At 42.7% G+C, this 21520-nt stretch overlaps 1 protein-coding gene across 13 annotated transcripts in view; it reads left to right on the forward strand.

Moving 5' to 3' along the window:
• Positions 1-21520, forward strand: part of DNAH8 (dynein axonemal heavy chain 8) — a 176269-nt gene that overhangs the window by 44116 nt on the left and 110633 nt on the right. For 12 of the 13 annotated variants that reach the window (XM_069954878.1, XM_069954875.1, XM_069954872.1 and 9 more), the window contains 16 exons: positions 1490-1596; positions 7279-7360; positions 9347-9545; positions 9719-9906; positions 10251-10377; positions 12072-12307; positions 12398-12502; positions 13405-13518; positions 14131-14193; positions 14299-14399; positions 15814-15951; positions 16037-16277; positions 17898-18097; positions 19384-19537; positions 19654-19817; positions 21356-21458. In XM_069954878.1, the coding sequence (XP_069810979.1) occupies positions 1490-1596; positions 7279-7360; positions 9347-9545; positions 9719-9906; positions 10251-10377; positions 12072-12307; positions 12398-12502; positions 13405-13518; positions 14131-14193; positions 14299-14399; positions 15814-15951; positions 16037-16277; positions 17898-18097; positions 19384-19537; positions 19654-19817; positions 21356-21458 (2322 nt within the window). The remainder of the gene's footprint in view (positions 1-1489; positions 1597-7278; positions 7361-9346; positions 9546-9718; positions 9907-10250; positions 10378-12071; positions 12308-12397; positions 12503-13404; positions 13519-14130; positions 14194-14298; positions 14400-15813; positions 15952-16036; positions 16278-17897; positions 18098-19383; positions 19538-19653; positions 19818-21355; positions 21459-21520) is intronic. The other variant, XM_069954879.1, reaches the window with a different exon arrangement.

Genomic DNA, 21520 nt, shown 5'->3' on the forward strand with positions numbered 1-21520 from the left:
TAGAGAAAATAAAGAAAAGTCCATGTCTTTAAAAATTTCAACAAGATGTTTGTCAACCTCAATAAGGGCAAATAAACTGTGTGGTAATATAATCTAAGGTCAGGTTTACACACTATAAAATAAAACCTAAAAACTGCGTGATATAGGTATAAAATGCGGTCATTTTTTAATATTTAAATACTGTTAGGAAAAGTGGCCATGTGTGTGGAATTTTCACCATTTTATTATACTATCTGTGCAGTATAGGGACTCTGTCAACTTCAACCCATCTCCCTCAACCCCTAAACTACAGTCGTCTATTAATAGGATAAACAATGCTGATTCCAAATCTGTAATTTGTATCTTTCTACTCTTTTGCATTTCCCCTCCGAAAGGCTATGTTCACACAACGGTTTTTCAGCTCCCTTTAAAATGACATCCGTCTAAAATAACGGACATCATTTAGCAGCCTGGCCTCCCCTTAGTGCAATGACGGCTGTTGGTACATTATTCTAGTTCGGGGTTACTTATTGGCCATTGGGTGAGGTTTAATTAAAAAGTCTACTGAATCTAAAAGTAAAAACGGAGAAAAAAACAGTGACAAAAGAAAAACTGTGTGTGAACAACTAATAAAAAACTTCAGCTGTTTGCAAAAGACGTCTGAAAATAATGATCATGTTCAATATTTTGATGTCCGCTGTAAAAACTTCCGTTATTCAATACATCGTGTGTATTGGATGTCCGTCTTCCCTTTGACTTCAGTACATTGCAGTCAGTTAAATCGCTGCAAAAGCAGACGTTTTTTTAAATATCAAAATTGGCTGCCTTTTCTTTATTTTTGACATGTGTGAACATAGCCTAAAGGCCCTATTCCACGGGTCGTTTAGAGGAGCAATATCTTTCGTATTCGGCCAATATCAGCCGCTACGAACGATATTCGTCCCGTGGAATAGAGTGCAACGATCAGCCGACATCGTTCATGTCGGCTGATCGTTGCAGTCGCTTGTTTTTCAACATGTTGAAAAGTAAGCGACTGATATAGCAGCGATCTGCTGCCGTCGCTTCGTTGAATAGGAGCATCGGCAGCAGGCGCTGCTATATCCTATGGGCTGCCCGGACGATCAGCGATCCCCCGGGCAGCCCCCCCAGCAGCTCCTCGCCGCCCCTCCCGCACTCACCCGCTCGCTGACGCCGCGTTGAATAGCGTTGAATAGCTAATAGCGCTCGTTTGCTCCTCCAAACGACTCGTGGAATAGGGGCATAAGCCTGCACACCGGTCATGTTGATGCATAGGACTACTTAGCTCAAGAATGTAATGGAGAGGACTACTTAGATGCCTTTTGTTTGTGGGATTACAGCAAAGGAATGCAAGAACGTAGAAAGATAAAAATTGCAGAAGTTAAATTTATCGACTAGTAACTTAAGTTTAGGAAGTGTTTTGGAGGTGACAGGGTACCTTCAATAGAATATGTTTTGTTTATTTATTTCTCAATTTATTTATTGGTAACAGCAGTGCCATGAGTTATACTCGTATTTTACTGGGCAGCTAGTCGACAGTCTGCAGCAATGCACTCGCCTTTCCCTTGATTTTCTAAAAAGAAAAATATTTTTTTCCAGGTATGTTCTATTCCAGAATTATGGTTTTAGGTATCACTTCTGACTAACAGATACAAATTTACAGTAGTTTTGACTTTTCTTAATGCAGTCATGCCAGTTCTATAGCCTAATGACATTGACAATTTATGCCAAATTTTGTTATATATTTTAGAAAATTTGTTACGTAGCAGTTATGTCTTTTGTTTTGGTACTAGATGTACTATGTACTTTGTAGTATGTTTTGGTACTTTGGTACATGTTTTGATTACTATTTTCAGTCTTGACCTATATATACCACCTACTACCCTCTGTTAGTCAGATACCCTTGAGAAAGCTATGGGGACATAGCGGAATGCGTGGGGTTAGCTTGTCGGCACCACCCCTGGTTTTACTTGCAAAATACTGACCAAAATACTGTGTGGGAACATATGACCATATTTTCTCGTTCATGTCATTGGAGGACACAGACACAGTGGGTATAGGCTGGTGCCACTAGGGGGCGACACTAAGCAAAAAAAAAGTGTTGGCCCCTCCCACCAGGCTATACCCCGCCTGCAGGCCCTGAGCTAATCAGTTTTAGCTTAGTGTCTGTAGGAGGCAGACACTCCTGCAGTTAATGCAGGTATCTGCTTTTTATTATTTTAGTTTACTTTATTTTTCCTCCCTTTTAGGTGGGTAACATAGACTATCATGTCTCCCTGTTTCCCCAACGAGCAGGGCGAGCAGCAGAGCGCTGCCAGCACCCCTGGCTCCAAGAAGACAAGCGGTAACATGAGTCTGGAGCGGGCTTCTCTGTCCCACCAGCCCAAGGTTTGTCCAGACTGCTGCAAGTGCTCCCCCCATACCAGCAGACCCCTCCTGTGAGCGGCACACTGAAGGGGTTACCCTGCTGGTCTCAATGGGGAGCTGAAGAGAAAAGGAGCAAGAGGGTGAGTATAAGGGCCTAGATGAGTATTTTCCCTCTCCCATTCCCTCGGGGCCCCCTTCTCTTCTCTCCGAGCCCCCCACCACCACATCCCTCTAGAGCTTGCTCCTGCACTTTCCCGCCATGTCAGACCCCTCTGCCCCCAGGGATCACCTTCCTTTTTATTCCCCTTAAGGGGCATTTTATCAAGGAAGGATCCCTGTATAGTGGCAGTAGCTGGTAGGGACAGGTGCACATATATGCAGCCCTCCACCTCCCTCCCCTCTCCCTGGTGGGTGCCCTGCTCTTACTTGCAGCTTCTCCACCGGCCCCCTTAAATTACCTGCCACCACAAGCAGCACACGCGGCCACTCTGCCCATGAACACAACGGCAGCCCAGCCACCCCACAACGGCCCACCTTAACACCCGCCCACCCTACGACGCCAGGACGTCTTACCGGACCGCGGCATCTAGCACTACAGGCGGTGGGGCACTGCCTCTGCCAGGTGTTGTGCAGCCCGGGCAGGTGATTCGGCACTTCCGGGTCTCTGCAGTTAAACTGCTGCATCCACGAGCTTTCACAGTGACCGAGGCGGCCAAAGTCTCTATTTTAGCCCGGCCTTACTAGGCCTCTTGTCCAGGAGGCATGAATTAAGTTGCTGAGCCAATGGCAGAGGAGCGCGCATTTTCCGCAGGCTCTGTCATTTAGATTGTATTGCCGTGCGGGCTGCAGTGATTCAGTGCATCACGCTCGGAACTACACATGGTCATTACTACATATCTAGCTAATTTAACACTATAGTTGAGTACTTGTGTAGTGCTCTGGCACCCTCTCGTGTTTGTTAAAATTATTGCAGTTCCCATATTCTTATATGACCAGCTTGCCATGGAAGGAAGAATTTTTATTTTCACCCTCTTCCCCTCCCCTTACTGTATGTCCTCCACCATATCATAGGACCTCAGACTCTCTGCCTGTCCTTCCTCTAGTTAGGACTACAGTTGAAGCAGAGGCATCAGCTCAGCGCTCACATTGCAGAAATACTTTCATAACCCTTGCTAGTCATTGCTCCACAGTGCTGCCATCCACCGTATCGCATAGCATGGATCAGGTGACACAAACTATTGCTACTCCAGCATATAGGTGAAGTAGTCTTGCCACAGCAGTACCATCCTGTCTGTCTCATGGCACTGGCTATCGCCACATCAGCAGTCTCATGGCACTGGCTATCGCCACACCCGCACTGGCTATCGCCACACCAGCAGTCTCATGGCATTGGCAATTGCCGCACCAGCAGTCTCATGGCACTGGCTATCACCACACCAACAGTCTCGTGGCACTGGCTATCGTCACATGGTGCTGGCTATTACCACATCATCTGTGACATGGCACTGGCTAAAGCCACATCAATTTACTACTTCCACAAGTGAAGTAGTCATGGCACAGCAATACCATCCTGCCTATTACTTGGCAGTGACTTGCCACATCGGCAGTCTTTCCACTTCCTTTCGCAGGTGATGTAATCATGCTACAGTGTCATCCGGCCTGCCACGTGGTACTGCCTATTGTTACAGTAACAGTCATATTACTCCCTTTTGCAGGTGATGTAATCATGCCACAGTGCCATCCGGCCTGCCACGCATTACAGACTATCACTACATAAACAGTTATATTACTTCCTTTTGCAGGTGATGTAATCTGACTACAAGGCCATTCTACTTGTTGACAATCTTATGGCATGTCCATTGCTACATCAGATACCTGTCTAGAGGTGCAGTCAGGGCACTCATCTCTACAGATGAAACGCTCGTGCTACATTGGTACTATTCTGGTCTTTTTCTCTTTCACAGGTACAGTATTTATGCTACAGTGGTACCTTTGTGGTTTTTTGAGGTAACGCCACTTATTGCCACGTCAGCAGTCATGCTACTCCCTCTCTGGAGGTTGAGTATTTCGACTACAGTGTTGCCCTTCCTGCCTGCCCTGTAGCACCACCTCCTGATATCGGTCTGCTCTTTGTCTAGTACCTGCTAGCCTTCTTACTCCCCCTTGTAGACAAGGTGAAGGGGCTGCACAGAGGGTTCTTTCTGTGCCTTGCAACTGCTCTCACAAAACCACTAACCTCAATACACCTCTCCTAGGGCGAGTTAATTTGAGGCGTATTATGGATTCCCTCCTTTTTCACAGGTATTGCTTCATATACTACATCGGTGGCTGCAGGCGATATCATTCTGCTGTATGAAGGTTCCTTCCTCCATCGCACCTTTCCCCTGACATGGTTACGGTGGTAGTCACATTATCCTTTTCCATGGGTGGAATAAATGTGTCACCTTGTGGCACTGTCTTCTTCATTAGGTGCCTGTGATAACCAATTCGGCACCCTGTCCCTCACTTTATGCGGGATGCCAAAGTGGACAGCCAACCATGCTACCCGCTTCCTCAGTGTCACGTCTGGGGCAGGGAAGAGTGAGCCCTATTCTGAACCCAGACCCCTGTCCCTACCTGCTTGGACGACCTGCCCTAAACAGCAGTCCCCAACTGGGTGAGGTTCCCTACACTGGCTAAGTGCAGAAGGGGAGAGGAAACAGTTACAAGTCTGGAGGAAGCAAGGGCACAACAAAAACAGGAAAACAGGAGAACTAAAAGTCCCAGCAGACCTAACCGTTAAGGCTAGACAGAGGAGAAAGATAAACCAAATACCAACAAGCCAGGTCAAACCAGGAAGTCACGTCATACACAGAATGACAATCCAGAAGTACCACAAGTCCAAGCCAGAAGTCAATCAGAGAAAGCAGTCCAGGGAAACAAAGAACAAACCAAACAAGCCGAGTCAGAACCAGGAGGTCACGTCAAATTCAAATCAGAATCCAAAAGGCAAAGTCCACAATATTGATGAAGAGGTCAAATACAGAAAGGAGCACACAATAAACCCACGAGCCAGCCAAAAGACTTGATCACGGGCAAGGCATGGAAGCCTCCAACTGTTTAAATCAGAGCAGGGAGGGAGTAAGGAGGGAGCATCAGCTCTGATTGGACCGGCGTCTCTGTACTCTGACAGGCTGAACAGCATGCCTGTTTTCAATCCAGGGTCTTTTGTCACCTCTGGTTTCCCTGGCAGATAATTTTTCAGGCCAAGAGTATTTGCCATCCTGTCTCCATGTTGTCCATGTTTGTATTCTCAGTTCTGCTCATTTCCTTTTCAGGTGATTCATCTTTTGGGCTAAGTCCAGTCTCCAGTTTCCTGATATCTGCCCTATTACCCTGCCTGGCAGCACCACCTCAGTTGCCTGCCTAGCCTAACGGGTGTTCCATCACCCAATCAGGACTGTGCAGGTTGATAGCCAGTTCACCCTTTTGTCTCTGGACTGATGATTAGTAGAGATCTCTGGGATAACCAATCTCCTCAGCTGGAGTGATTGGTCTTGGACATGTCTGTCACCGTCTGGTTTGTCCAGTGGTCACCTCTTGGGCCCTTGGTTGTTCCCTGGTTTCTACCAGTCCCCACTCACTCTCCATGTACTCTTTTCCTTTCTTTTTGTCTCTAGGTATATTGACGCAGTGTTTACAAGAACTCCTGCTGGCTTACTCCTGCTCCTGGCAGGTGTGACCTGCCGATTTGTCCTTCTTCCCTTTTCTACCTGCTATGTTCCCTACTGCCCCAGACTAGTTGTCCTTTCCCTAAGCCTTCTCTTTGACTTTTTGGATCCACAGCTTCCTTTGTTGCCCGTCTCCACGTCTTTAGTGGTGGTACTTGTTTCCTGCTTTTCTCATCTGATTCTTGACCTTTGTCTATTTGCATCCTTCCCATCCCGGGAATGTTGTCTTCATCATCTGACTGTAGTCATACCTTTTCTGCCCACTTGAAGAGCATTCATGACTACCATTCCTTCCTCAGGACCTGTCTGGCCAGCTTGTCATCCTGGACAGCTGGAGCTCACCCCAATGGCGAATACATCATGGGTCCTCTACTGCCTAGGTGCTTCCAACCGCTTCCTGATCTCTGCACCCCTTAATCTGGTTGTACTATGCAGTCTTTCCCTCAGTAATGGCTTCCTGATCACTATTCTCTGCAGGTTGCAGTATGTTAACCGGTTAGTTGTGCGATGTCTTTTTGTTCCCACCCTTGGGGACTGCTTTATGACGTCCCACTGTGTCTGTGTCTCCCAATGACATGAGTGAGAAAATGGGATTTTGTGGATACTCACCGTAAAATCCTTTTCTCGTCGATGGTCATTGGGGGACACAGCTCCCGCCCTGTATCTTTTTTTTTCTGGGCCTTCGGCTTTTACTGGTTCTGCTACATGGTTTTCTTACTCTCCAGTTAAGGTCCATCAGCAGTTTTGTTTCTGGACTTATCTTATATCTTCTGTTGGCTTCTCCTGGCTGCTCCTACTGCTTGCGTAAAAACTGATTAGCTCAGTGCCTGCAGGCGGGGTATAGCCTAGTGGGAGGGGCCAACACTTCTTTGCTTAGTGTCGCCCCCTAGTGGCACCAGCCTATACCAACCGTGTCTGTGTCCCCCAATGATCATCAACAAGAAAAGTATTTTACGGTGAGTACTCACAAAATCCCATTTTCCCCCTAAAATGGCAGCTGTCCAAAAATAAGTCAAAGTGTGAACCTATCTTTCCCTTATTTATTCTTAAAAGGAGATAATACAATTACATTTAGAAGGTATTAGATTAGATTAACTTTATTAACACACAGCCTTTCTATCAGTCTCTGTAGCACTTACATAGTGCTTGTGTAACCATAAGTAAAATATAATTGTTATTTTAGTTGTACTGCGTTTGATTGCAGAGATTTTCACATTGTTCCTGTAAGATGCGATGATCCGGCTCCTGTCCTGATAACACAGGTCCACCTTGTGATGGATAACATTGTAAGTACAATAAGGGTCTACATACATTATTAATGACTAATACAAGAAAACCTGGAGGGAATATGATACACATGCAGGGTATTTTTAATCATCTAAATTCATCCTAAAAGACCTATAGGCTATGTCCAAACTGTGTAAAAAAAATGATAGATAGAAAAGGCTTTTTTTTTCTAAGTAATGTCCATTACTACTAAAGTCAATGGAATGCACTTCTGTCCTTTCACTGTCTTTACTACTAAATTAAATGGAACTTCAAACAGAACCACACCTAAAAGGGCCTGAACTAGAATAATGTGCCACCATATGTCATTGTAATGACGGGTGCCCAAAACGCGAAAGGACGGACGTCATTTGGTACTCAAAATTACTGACATAATAAAGAAACGGACATTAAAAATGTTATGTGGACATAGCCATAAAATGTCATTTTTATCATTAGGAAGTTAGTAAAAAATCTGCATATTTATTTTTAATATTGAGTTCTCTTGATGTTAGTAGGAAGTTGTCTGTTATGGTACATTTACACAAAGAGATTTAGTTGACAGATTTTTGAAGCCAAAGCCAGGAATGGATTTGAAAAGAGGATAGATCCCAGTCTTTCTTTTATGACCTGTTCTCTGTTTATAGTCTGTTCCTGGCTTTGGCTTCAAAGATCTGTCAGATAAATCTGTCTGTGTAAACGCACCATTAGGCTATGTTCACACGATGTAAGTTCCATACTAATCACGGCCATTGTTGCAACAGCCGTGATTAGTATGGAATTTACGTTGCGCTGAAGACTGAGAAATCCCGGTAGGAGTGTATGCAAATGGTATACACTCCGTCCGGGATCCCTAGCGGCACGCAGAAAACTGACATGTCAGTTTTCTGCGTCCGATAATCATTGAATAGCGGCCGCAGAAAACCCTGTCAGTTCACACAATGGAGTATGCGCGATTGTGATCAGCGGGGAATTTGGATGCGGGCACGCACGGATGCACCCGCATCTGAATTCAGCAGCGCTAAAGATCATCTGGCCGGGATGATCTTTTCTGGGACCAGCCGTTCCGTGATTCGGCCGGGTCATGGAATGGCCGGTCTCATACAAAGTGTGAACATAGCCTTAGTGTGCAATTGAGGCAATAAACAGCAGTTATATTAGTGGCCATGATGGGTACTGCAGACATTTTTTAAAGTATATATAATGCTGCTCTTGTAAAGAAAATAAGAAACATTTTATTTTTACCTTCCTCCCCTGTGGTCCTCCTGCGGCGCCTTTGGGTCCTCCGCTGAATGCTCCCACTGCTACTGCCAAGACGGACTAATCTTGGCAATGACAGCCTTCTCTGCCAATCTGTCGCTGGCGAGTCTATCTTGGAAGTGGTGGCGGGAGCGGGGGAACCGAAAACGCTGCTTGAAGACCCTAATGGGAAGTGGGGTAGAATAAAATGTTTCTTAGTTCCTATGCAAGAGCAGCATTATTTAGAAAAAAAGGGTCTGTCAGCTGCAATTCAGGTTTCAAACTGCAGACATTGTTAGGATAAGAAGAGGTTGTACCTTTCATATCTCTGCTTGTGCTTCCAGAAGGTTGAAAAAGGCTTTTTTTTTTCTCCACTGCAAAGTGCAATAGAGGCGTTCCCAATCTCCTGAAGTGCTGAAGGCTGTAGTGCCTCTTTCCTGCTCCTCTTATCTGTATACCTGCTTTGATTGACAGTCAGGGTTAATCTTCCAGCTCAATCAAAAAGAGGGATAGGAGTGGAGCAAGGAGGCATTACAGTCCTCAGCAACTTCAGGTCACTTCAGCGGCTTGGGAACACCTCTTTCACACTTTGCTTCAGAGAATAAAGCATATTCTATGTTCTGGAAAGGTAACGTGTCTCCTGACCTAAAAGCATTGAGCGGTGTCAGCAGTTTGAAACCTGAATTTCAGCTGACAGATTCCCTTTTTAAATGAATTTGGATGTCCTTTATTTTCATTGATTTAGTAGAAACCTATTTTCTTTACAGGTAATGCTTCCAGGCCTAGATAACATACAGCAGGCCATAAATCATTTAATAGAGTTAACACTGGAAGTAAGCCGTGGTGTCTGTCAGTGGGAAAAGTGGAAGATGCCTGAAATTGCTTCTGTTCAAGATTTTACCCTCTCGTGTTTAACAAATGTTTCTGGACAGCAAAAGAAGAAAGCAGAAGAAAGTATTCAGCTGGGTAAAAAAACAGACAAATACTCTATTTGCACGTTTTAGACTCAATAGTAAATGCCCCCCCCCCCCTTTGTACAAATTCTTCTACTCCCCCATATTTAACATCTTATCCTTAAACACATGTACCTCACCTTCGTACATTTGTTATACAGTAATTTTATCACTGTTCTTTTACAGAAATCAAGGAGGAGGACAAACCTGTGGGAAGCTTTTATTCATATGTTATTGAGGGTATGACCATTTCAAAGCTTGTTCCACTTTTGTCTAATTCTGTAAATTCCCTCACAGACGAGGCTAATAATGCCCTTAAAGGGTTTGAAAAATACAGAAGCCTTTGGACAGAAAATAGAGAGTCAAACGTGAAGGTAAGTCCTCAAAATTCCTATGCTTTTAATGTTGCATGCAGTAATAACTGTGTGATGTATTAATTATGAGACCCCTAAAGTTAGGGTCACCCATAGTATTGTGGCCAGTATTTGAACAAGATTTGGGCTGATTTTGACTAGAAATATAGAACAAATACTGAGTAAAGTACTAGAAGTGAACCCAGCTATAGAGCAGTATACATAATAATATACTTAATGATATACATACAGTATGTATAGATGGTGGGAGTGGGTTTCCCCTACATCTGCTTTACATCCTGCTTCAATATTAGAGTATGTCATTATCTTCCAATTACATGACTTTTTACATTTACATTCTGCAGCAATATGTGACTGAAAACCAATCTCTTCATGAAATCAAGGAGAGAATCTTATATTATGATATGTTAGAACAAGATGTCAGTGAAATACATCCAGCTTTACACATAGGATTTGTTGAACTTAACACAGGTAAGAGGTCTTCATGCTGAAATCACACGGGGCAGTTTCTTTAAAGGACAACTCCGGCGGGACCCCCCCCAAAAAAAAAAACACAGACACACACAGACACCATACTCACCATCCCTCCGGTGACGATCGCCACTCCATTCGCCCGCCGTCCGCCTCACCGTCACCTGCGTCCGCCGTCCAGCGATGTCTCTTTCTTCCGGGTCCATGAGAGAGAAAAGGCTGCCAGCGCGCTTGCGCACCGGCAGCCTTTTCATTGGCTGGAGCGCATCACATGGCTTCCAGCAAGCTCAGCCAATCAGGGCTGAGCAAGCTGGAAGCCATGTGATGCGCTCCAGCCAATGAAAAGGCTGCTGGTGCGCATGTGCACCAGCAGCCTTTTCTCTCCCATTCACTCTCAATGAAGACGCCGAGGAGGAAGAAGACCCGGACCCCCCCCCAGCTCTGACATCACCCGACACCAGAGAAGAGGACCGTGACGACCGTAATAGGTAATGTATATATTCTTTAACTTCCGGGGTGGGGGGTCGGGGGTCGGAAAGTGGGGGAAGGGGGCCAGACCGGGTATTTAACCACATTACAAAGTTATATAACTTTGTAATGTGTGTTAAATAAGGCAAAAAAAAATTTCGCCGGAATTGTCCTTTAACCCTTAGGCGACCCTGAACGTACCCGTACGTCCAGGTCCGCCTCACCGCGTTCAGAGCGGGGCTGCGCGGCGGCCGTGCTCTGAACCACCGCGGTCCCGGGTGCCGCTCGTAGCGGGCACGGTCCGATTATCGGGCACGGTCCGATCGCCATGCCCGCTAATACAGTAATCGGATGCAGCTGTCAAAGTTGACAGCTGCATCCGATTACCGAATGCAGCCGTTCCCTGGTGTCTCTCGGGGTAGTCCCGGAGGAGCGATCCACACATCTTACCCCTTCTGGGGTCAGCGCCGTTATGGCGCTGATCCCGGCTCAGCACTCGATTGCTTCCGGCTGCAGCAGGGGGTAAGCTCCTTACCTCCGTCCTGTCGGATCGGCAATCTATGTGTAGAGTCTGCTCTCAGGCAGGCTCTATACATAGATCGCCGATAACACTGATCTATGCTATGCTATGGCATAGTATAGACCAGTATATGCAATCTAATGATTGCATATTCTACAGTAAATAAAAGTGTTAAAAAAAGTGTAATAATAAGTTTTGAAAAGTATTAAAAACCCCCTTATAAACCCCCTCCCAATAAAAGTTTAAAAGACCCTCTTGCCCAATTATAAAAGTAAAAAATAAATAAACAAATAGATAAACATATTTATATCGTAGCGTGCGGAATTGTCCGATCTGTTAAAATATAACATTATTGTTCCTGCACGGTGAACGGCGTAAGCGGAAACAAAAAAAAACGCACCAAAATTGCTGATTTTGCTCAACATTTTTCTGTTACACCAATATGATATTAATAAAAACTAGAGATCATGGCGCAAAAAATGACACCTCAACCAGCCCTGTAGGTGGAAAAATAAAAGCGCCATGGCTCTTAGAAGGCAGGGAGGAACATTGCATTAATTTGACCCGGACTTTTGTGCATTAAAGGGCTCTGTCTTGAAGGGGTTAAAACATCACTTTATATACTTAGTTATTTTCTTTATCATGAGCTTGATGTGAGCAGGATCTTTCTATCTCAAAAATTATCCACTTCACCTTTCCATTGCAGCTCCTATAAAAAAGTCCATATCTGCTGAAGCCAAAGCATGGAAACTGCTGTTATGTAGATACTTAAATGAAGAATTCAAGATGAAGATGGCAGATATATCAGAATTTATTAGTGAATATGTGAAAATATTATCACGTCCAATTCATGATTTAGACGATGTGGAGTGCGTGATGGAGGCTTTGACTTTTATCAGAGAAAATGAAATCCGAATCGACAGCAGTGTGGGGCCTGTAGAGGTGAGGGGATCTCATGTTTTATATAGCTAATACATATTGTCTTCATTGTTGATTGTGTTGTATTTAATGATAATTTTCCTACCTTCATAGGAAACGTATGCAATCTTAGGTCAATTTCAATTTGAGGTTACTAGAGAAGAGACTGAAGTTGTTGATGCTTTAAGATATTCTTTTTCTAAACTTCTTTCTAAAGCAGTAAGTATTTTACTGGAATCCAGGTGCAATTTAGTGTCTGTATTTCGTGGACAGCCTTTTATATTTAAAAGGGGTTTTCCATGGATATTGAAAAAAATCTATACATAAAGATTGCTAAATAAGTTCCTTTACCTGGATTTTTGGGAATTTTTCCTTTTCTTTTTTTTTTTTTTTTTTTTTAAGCACTGCTTGTCTTGCACAAATACATCTGGTTTCAGGGAGTGACATTCAGCCCCAAACTACAGATCCAAAAATGCTTAGCCAGCTCTGGTCATGCTAAGTGCTCCCATTTTATTGCCGGCTTTTTTTTTTCTTCGTATCATGTAACTTTTAGGTGTATGAACACTCATAGACTTTGTAAGTGGCCTACCTTATGCACAGAAGCAGTCAAGAACTCTAGTGCAGTTCCATAGACTTACATTATGGTTGTCAAGGTCACATGACTTACATTATGTTTGTCAAGGTCACATGACACAGAGCCGGAAGGGAGCATGCTAAGTGTCCGAAGGCCAAACCCCTGATTGTTTCCCAGTTAAAAAAAAAACTTTTGATGTGTCTATATGACATCTAATTTTTTTTTTTACGACAGTGCCCATTTTAAATGTAACATTTGAATACTTGTTATTTTAATATCAGTGACTGTCAAAGCTGGACGTAGCATTACAGATGCATGCTCATGTTACGCTCATTTCTTGTTGTTATTATGGTAGCAAGTATTGGCCTGTTTGTGTGTTTTATAACCGAGACTATTAGCTGTCAGTTTGGGTCATCGGACCTGCAGTCAGCCTGGGACTTACAAATACAAAAATGGCTGTTTTATGCCTATGTCATATGTCCTAGGTTTATGCACAGGATGTGTCAGAACCAGGAAATCCCTTCTAATCAGTTATCCCTTCTGTCAGGTGTCTGTTCAGGATGAGCTGATTCGTATGCAACCAGAACTTAAAAGCAAGCTCTTAGAGTCTGTAGCAATTCTTCAGCAAGATGTGGTGGCTTTTCACAATGAGTATGATAAGGTAAGATGATGTATGAACATGATGTTTAGAACCAACAGCAGTCCTGTTGGCAAGATTTATATTACACAAGCAAGATTTATGTTACACGTTATATAAGAGGCTATATAGTTTTAGATCTATGAAGTGGACCTGGTCCCACACTTGACATACAACTCATAATTGAGATATTATTTTCAGGCATATTTGATGTTCTTCCTATATGGATAGGATGTTCTTCCTGATAATGGATAGGATGGATTTACTTTTCATCATGGCTAAATGTTTAGGCATTAGTTTTAGACCGAGGTTTTAAAGGTTCCAAACATCTTTCCAAACACCTCAGCCAGTTTGTTCTTGACTAACAGAGAATTAGTATGACTAACTATTGCAAAAGGCCGAGGCTATCTTTGGTTTTAATGTTTAGCAAGCATATTCACAGAAGATTATGCTACCCCCTCACTTTAACAAGTGGGCACTGGCACCATACAAGTTTGCATGGTGGTAATGTCTTCATTGCATTCTTATACTTGTATAAATAAGTTACATCCTGTATGTATTGAATTGTTTGTGTGATAATAGTTCCTGTCAATCTATTTCTTACATATTGTAATATTTTCTTTTCTAACTCTACAGCATGGGCCAATGGTTCCAGGTATAACATTTCAGGAAGCCAGTGCGAGGTTACAGATCTTCCAGGTGACAGAAAGCAGTAGCAGTTATGGGTAACCTATAGAGTCCACTTGTAGATTTTCTTTGGGAAGAGTTCAGTAACTTAGTGTATTTCTTAAAAAAACATTACAGGTGCATTTTAATGATCTTTGGAGAAAATATGTCACATGTTATTCTGGAGAACAGCTCTTCGGCTTACCTGTGTCTGATTATGGCATTCTACACAAGAGAAGGTAGCGCAGCATTGAATGAGAATGAGAATGAGAGAATGAGAGTTATTGTTAATGATAGAGCACATTCCTTTAACGGGAATATGCCAGATTTGATTCTCTGGTTCAAGGAGTCAAAGGAGGAGATTTATCAAACATGGTGTAAAGTGAAACTGGCTCTGTTGCCCCTAGCAACCAATCAGATTCCACATTTTCCAAAGAGTTTGTGAGGAATAAAAAGTGGAATCTAATTGGTTGTTAGGGGCAACTGAGCCAGTTTCACTTTACACCATGCTTGATAAATCTCCCCCAAAGAGTCTAAAGCAGACCTGCCATCAGGAAAATAGGGGCATAAATAGGCCTATGGCTAGGATAAAAGGCTAGTCCATCCTATGTCCTTTCATTCCATCTACACCCATGTGATTGACAGGTACTAGATAAAGAGAACATGGTCTGAGCTTACCTGTGCTCTTGCTGCGGTGGGAAACACCCCTTGGCACAGGAACCTTATTTACATATTATAAAAAAAAAACATATTTTGGCGCAGAAAAGGACTATGGAGATAAAAAAGGTATGCCTGGAATCCTGATGAGAAGCCCCATCTAGCCGTGGGCTTATTTAGACCGCTGATTCGTCTGCGGGTTAAGCTGGATTTAAACCTGAAATACTGTATCAGGACATTGTTTACCCATTAATTCTCTGCGCTCATTTCGCAAATCAAGTTAGATGAATGGAACTTTCAAGAAACATCTGTAACTAAGCTGCTGCATGTGACTAGACCCTTAGGCTTGGTTCACACATTGTACGTTGAAAACAAAAACATTACCATAAAATAGGTATAAATAGCGGCTGTTTTTAAATCTAAAAATAATTTCTAGTAAAGTTTATGGAAAAGCAGCTGTCACATTGGCACACATTTATCAGTCCATTTTTAGAAATGAAAGCTGAGCTGTGATTGGTTGCTATTTGTTTGAGACAAAAATGTATAGGTCCGCATAAGTAGATTTAAAAAAAACTGTTGCTTTTTATTCCTAATTCATAGTCGATTTATATTTTCATTTTTCTGTAGTCTAATAATGACACATATAATGACACATATAATGATCATGATTATTTGTGGGCGTCATTATTGAAAGACTGAGGTCTTCTTGTGCTAAATGGCAGTGGGAACATAGCCTTAAGCAATGTTCAGTTTAAAATACTGACTAAAATACTAGTCACCTTGGTATTGACTTCTAATGTTACTGGAAGCAAGAAAGTTATTTCGGATTTCAGTGATTTACAATGAGTATAAAGTTTCTTTCACCCTCCTGTTTTTTTGTTTTTTACAGAAAGGTATAGCACAGCACGCTACACTGTTTCAGCTGCATCAAAAACCTTTTAAATAGGCCCCAAGTGCTGTATAATCATGATTATTAACGTTTTTTGTCTCTCATAGGGAGGAGCTGGAGCTGCTCCAAAGGCTGTATGCTTTGTATAGTACTGTGATGAACAGCCTGAGTGGATACTATAAGACACTTTGGACAGCTATAGACATCAAGAAGATTTATGTAGAGCTGCAGGATTTTCAGAGCAAGTATGCTACATAAACTCTTCAATAAATCAGTGATTTCAGCATATTAAAGATATATGCCTGAACCTTGTGTTACTTCATTTTAAAGATGCAATAAACTTCCAGAAGAAGTGAAACACTGGCAATCTTTCCTGGATCTTAAGAAAACAGTAGATGACTTCAGTGAATCCTGCCCTTTATTAGAATTGATGACAAATAATGCTATGAAGAAATGGCACTGGGACCATATTGGGAGTATTATAGGATGCAAGCTCGATGTTCTATCTGATTCGTTTTGCCTGAGTGACATTATGGAGGCCTCAATTCTTCAGTATAAAGAGGAGATTGAGGTACAGTTTTTATTTTTGGCTTAGAAATAGCAGTATTATATTTATATATAATGTCAGGAAACATGCAGTATGCTGAGTTTAGCTATGGAGAAGAAAAGTGAGAAGAAAACACCCTGTGGTTAGGGTCACACACCGTAAAATAAAAGCTAAATACGTAATTTTGAGTTAAAATAAAACAGTGTGTGAATTAATGAAAAAAATTACATATTTTGTAAAAGTAGGTGGTAAATACTGAGCATGTTCATTATTTGGATATAATTACATCAAAAGTACAAATGAAGGGTCCGTGGAGTCTCAGTTACGAGTCTCAAAACATGGGAATAGCCAGATATCCCTCCAGGGGAGGGAAGCCTATTGCCAAGGGGGTGCCTCCCAGTGGGGAGATCACCAAACCACCCTGATACGTAGCCCCTTAAGTCCCACTCGGTTGCAAATATTGGAACATAAATAGGGAAATGCCAGGGTGGCCCCTTTTTATGTCAAACTCTAACTCTGTGGCGAGTTTTGCTACATAACAAGGGTTTACCAAGACAGGCATCCATCCACAGACGATCGTTTCGGGGTAGTTGCCCCTCGTCAGTGTGGAGTAGGATTCTGGCTAACAGGGGCAATGAAAAATAGACCAACAAAACACAGCATTCGCTGAGCTCAGGGAGACCAGCGACAAAAAATCATATGGAGTACTCACTTAAGAGTCTCCACTGATGCATTGCCCCCTATAAATTTAAATATGCAAAAGAAGGGTCTGTGGAGTCTCAGTTACGAGTCTCAAAACATGGGAATAGCCAGATATCCCTCCAGGGGAGGGAAGCCTATTGCCAAGGGGGTGCCTCCCAGTGGGGAGATCACCAAACCACCCTGATACGTAGCCCCTTACGTAGCCACACATCAAAAGTACCCCCCATATTTTATGTTTTGTGAGCATAGGTTGTATCTCAAAGTCAGTACCAGAAAAGCTCCCAGGGGACATGTGGTAAAGCCCTCAAGGTACAATGTAGCAAAGGCAACACATTTAGGCTCCTGCCCTGTGCTGGTGTGTTTTTTAGCTACAACTTTTGGATGTGTTTTTAAAATGTTTTAATAAACACAAAGACGTGGTTGACCATATACTGAAACAGATACAGTGAAATGAATGCAGAAACGTAATGTGAACCTAGTCTTTAAAGGAAAAGTCCAATGATTGCTAAAATTTGTCACTCGGCGGGGCAGGTGGGAACATAATAAACTTTTGTGTAGGGGGTGGGGAATGCCTTTCGGCTGATGGATTGCCTCATCAGCCAATCAGTGACTCCAGCTGCGTCTTGATTCAGTCACTAACCCCTGTGATGCAGCGCTTTGGGGGCACGGGAAGAGGGAAGTAGTGAATGTTTATTATGTTCCCTCCTCCCCCTGCTGGCTGACAACATTTTAAAATTGTAGGACTTCTCCTTCAACATCTAAAAAAAAGGGCCGAAAATACCTACCTAAGTAAAAACAAAGTTTAAAAAAGTGTGTGAGCACATAGCTTCAGCTATAAAATAATATAATAATTCAGCTATACTAAATATAAATAATATTATTTTAATTGACATACCATACATATTCGTACCTCTTGGATGTGACATGTACTTCTCACCTCAGGATATTTGTATATCAGCTGTAAAGGAGAAGGAGATTGAAAGTAAACTGGCCCAAGTGACAGATGTCTGGAACAACCAGTTTTTAAGTTTTTCAGCTTTTAAAGGGAGAGGAGAAGTATTAATAAAAGAAGCAGAAGCTGCAATGATCATTGCTACAGTGGAGGACAGTCTGATGGTTCTTGGGTCACTGCTAAATAACAGGTGAGGGTGAAAGTAAACTCAATTCACTCAGCAGTATGTGAATCAGCGTTTTACAATAGTATTTGTAAGCCAAAGCTAGTAGTGGAAGCTAAACGAAAAATTACAACAGAAAGATTTGATGTTTTGGACCCATTCCTAGTTTTGGCTTGGAAATACTCGGGATCCATAATAGTGACCATAAATACTGCTGGCTAATGGCCAGTAATGTGACACATCTTGGCTCAATTTCTTAAAGCCTGCTCATCCAGGTTAATAGGAAAAAAGGGACTGCGACTGCAGATTACCTCCTGTGTCCTTCAATGTATAGGTCTGTGGTAAAGAAGCCTTGGTAGTCTGGAAAGATGGAAAGCTTAAAAGGTGTCAAGTACTGAAGACTATTATTTTTTATTGTTTAAAATCCTGTCAATTCTATATATTTTTGAGTGCTCCATTGAATACTCTAGGGACAATACAGGGTAAGTTTACACGTGGCATATATAGTGGAGAAAACAATCTGTTGAGAATCTCTGCAACAAATTTGCATTGTATCCACCATGTGTGTACTTTCAGTACATACCCATAGGCCATCTATTTTTTTTTGTAGTCTTCTATCCCTAAAATAATAGCTGTTTAATAATACAATAGGGGGCATTTATTAAGACAGGAGTACGCGTCTGCTGGTCTTAAAGCCCCATCCTCATTTACCCCGCTGGATTTACTAAGAGTCGCACGTCTCTTAGTAAATCTGGCAGGCCCTGTGTCTACCTTCAGATCTTTTACATGGTTTATGCCTGGTGAACCATGTTAAATTAGCCATTGGAGGAGGAAACGCTTCCTCCCCACATTGCTGTGCTTCCCCCCACCCATCAGGCAAGTGCTTTTTCCATGGTGTACGTCAGGGGAGCACAATGATATTACCACCAGTCTTTTGACTGAGTTCCATTTCCAGTGGAAAAAGACAGACTTTTTTTGGCTGCCTTTAGTACCTCAAAACAACTGGTACAAAACATGTCAAATAAATGTGTGAACATAGCCTTAGACCATTTTAGAGTATTGTGGTCAGTATTTATAAGTTAAATCTTTCTGTATGTTAGACCCACTCCTTGCATTGGCTTACAAACAGTGTTGCAAAATTCCAAGTACAATACCAACGTGTAGAAGTGGCCCTAGGAAAATCACAGGACTTGCTGTGTATTTGTATAGACATTAAGATAGATACATAAATGAATTGCTGTCCTGTGGATGAGAATTTACTAGATTAAGGCCTCTGCTCAAATTTCATTATTATCTTTATTTTTACACTTTAGATATAATGAACATTTTAAGAAAACCATTCAAAGCTGGATCCACAAGCTAAGTGCATCATCTGACATGTTACAGGAGTGGTTACAGGTTCAGACCCTCTGGATTTACTTGGAAGCTGTTTTTGTTTCGGGAGATATAGCCAACCAGTTACCTGAGGTGGGATGCTTATGTATATGTAAACACATCCAAACTATTCTGTATATGTGAACACCACAACACTATAGGAATTATAAATTATAAATACCTGTTCAACATCTTATATTGACCTGTAGGTAGCAAAGCGGTTCAAGAAAATAGACAAGACCTGGGTAAAGCTGATGCAGCGAGCTTGTGACAAAGCCAATGTCATTCAGTGCTTCATAGAGGATGAGACCTTGATACACATGCTTCCTCATCTACATGAACAGCTGCAGATCTGTCAGAAGTCACTCACAGGGTATGGCTATATGTTGCTACTCTCGTCTGTAGAAAAAAAAGTATAAAGAAAGTATGTGATCCCTAGAGATAGGGTTTATATGATTGCGGTGTCTCCACTCTATGTGTATCAAACAGGAAAAAACTATATCAGAAGTTCATAAGTGGTAGACTGGACACTAGATTATATAGTGCAATGCAAGTTTTATTGGATGGACAAAAAACAAACAGTGCTTCATATGTACAGTGAATAGATTTCTTTTTAAAGACAAGATAACATCCGTCTTGGATAATAGATGAGCAGTACATGGATAAGTAGGTAGGTGTCTGTCCACGGTATTGGTGGCTAATGCATCCTACCTCACTCTAGGGGACCGCTGGGACTTAAGCAACCTTAGTACCCAGTGGAAAAACTCTCGTCTGTAGTCAGCCTCACAGCAATACATATCTGACGGCTGCTGCTAGCACTATGTCTAATATGCACCTCTTTAAAGTGATACTGTCGCCCCCTTTTTGCATTATTCTACACAGGTGTAAAGGGTAAATTTAGCACTTTTCATACCTTATTTTATATCATACATCATGATTGTTCCAGTAAAAATGATCTTTCATCATCTGCAGATTGTGCTATCTAGGTGGGGCTTCATGGCAAAGCACCACTTAGCCCCGCCCACAGCGCCACCGCTGACCCCGACCCTGTGACATCTTCACTGCATAGGTCACCCCCCCGCAGTGCCCATTGGAATGGGCTGACCAAGAGGGGGTGGGGTCTAGACCTTTAGGCTGGCCTGTTTCAGTGGCGGTAGAGGGGGGGGGGGCGTTGATGTGCCAATGAGGTACCGGGGCGCGGCAATGGTGGCATTGTGGGCGGGGCTAAGTGCCACTTCAGCTGTGAAGCCCCGCCCAGATAGCACAGATAGTTCACTTTTTACTGGAACAAGTACCATGACCTATGAAATAAAATAAAGTATGAAAACTGCAAAATTTACCCTTTACACCTGTGTAGAGAAGTCATAATGCAAAAAGGTTGTCACTTTAAGGTGACCATACACCTTTAGCCGTCAGTAATTTCTCCCACCAGGACCTCCTTGCGCATGAATGTTCAACAGGGGAGGGGAGGGTAAATCTGCAGCCAGAGAGCTTTAACTGTGGCTTATCTATCTCCGAACAAAAAGGTTGGGCAGTGATTTTTTTTCCATTACGCCCGACCCCTATCTCCCCCGACATCATCTGTTGGTGGATGGTGGAGCCCCAAATATCTTACACTGACAGCCAAACCCTCCCAGAGTGGGAACAGTAGGTCAGCGGATATTGTCAAAACACTGACAGCGGTGGACAGTGGGCAGCCCAGGAGACAGCAGGTGTGGTACAGTGGGACAGGTAAATTTACAGCACTGTTATGTACCCCGCAGCCCTCGCAGCAGCCTAGATTCATAGTTTATTCCGGACAACCCCTTTAAGTCTGTGAAGCTTGATTAAAGGAGCATGACTGTGCTTATACTGAATTAAAAAGCTGAAGCTCAAATCCTAGGGAATAACAAACATTATTTTCTCTTTAAGGTATTTGGAGCAAAAAAGACTAATTTTTCCAAGATTTTTTTTCATATCTGACCCTGTACTTATGGAGATTCTTGGACAAGCAAGTGATTCACACACTATCCAGGTATGTTGATAAGTCCATAGGGGGTACCATTTAGAGGAATCACCCAGAAATGATGGAGCAAC

Source organism: Dendropsophus ebraccatus, chromosome 15, assembly GCF_027789765.1.
Source record: "Dendropsophus ebraccatus isolate aDenEbr1 chromosome 15, aDenEbr1.pat, whole genome shotgun sequence".
NCBI lineage: Eukaryota > Metazoa > Chordata > Amphibia > Anura > Hylidae > Dendropsophus > Dendropsophus ebraccatus.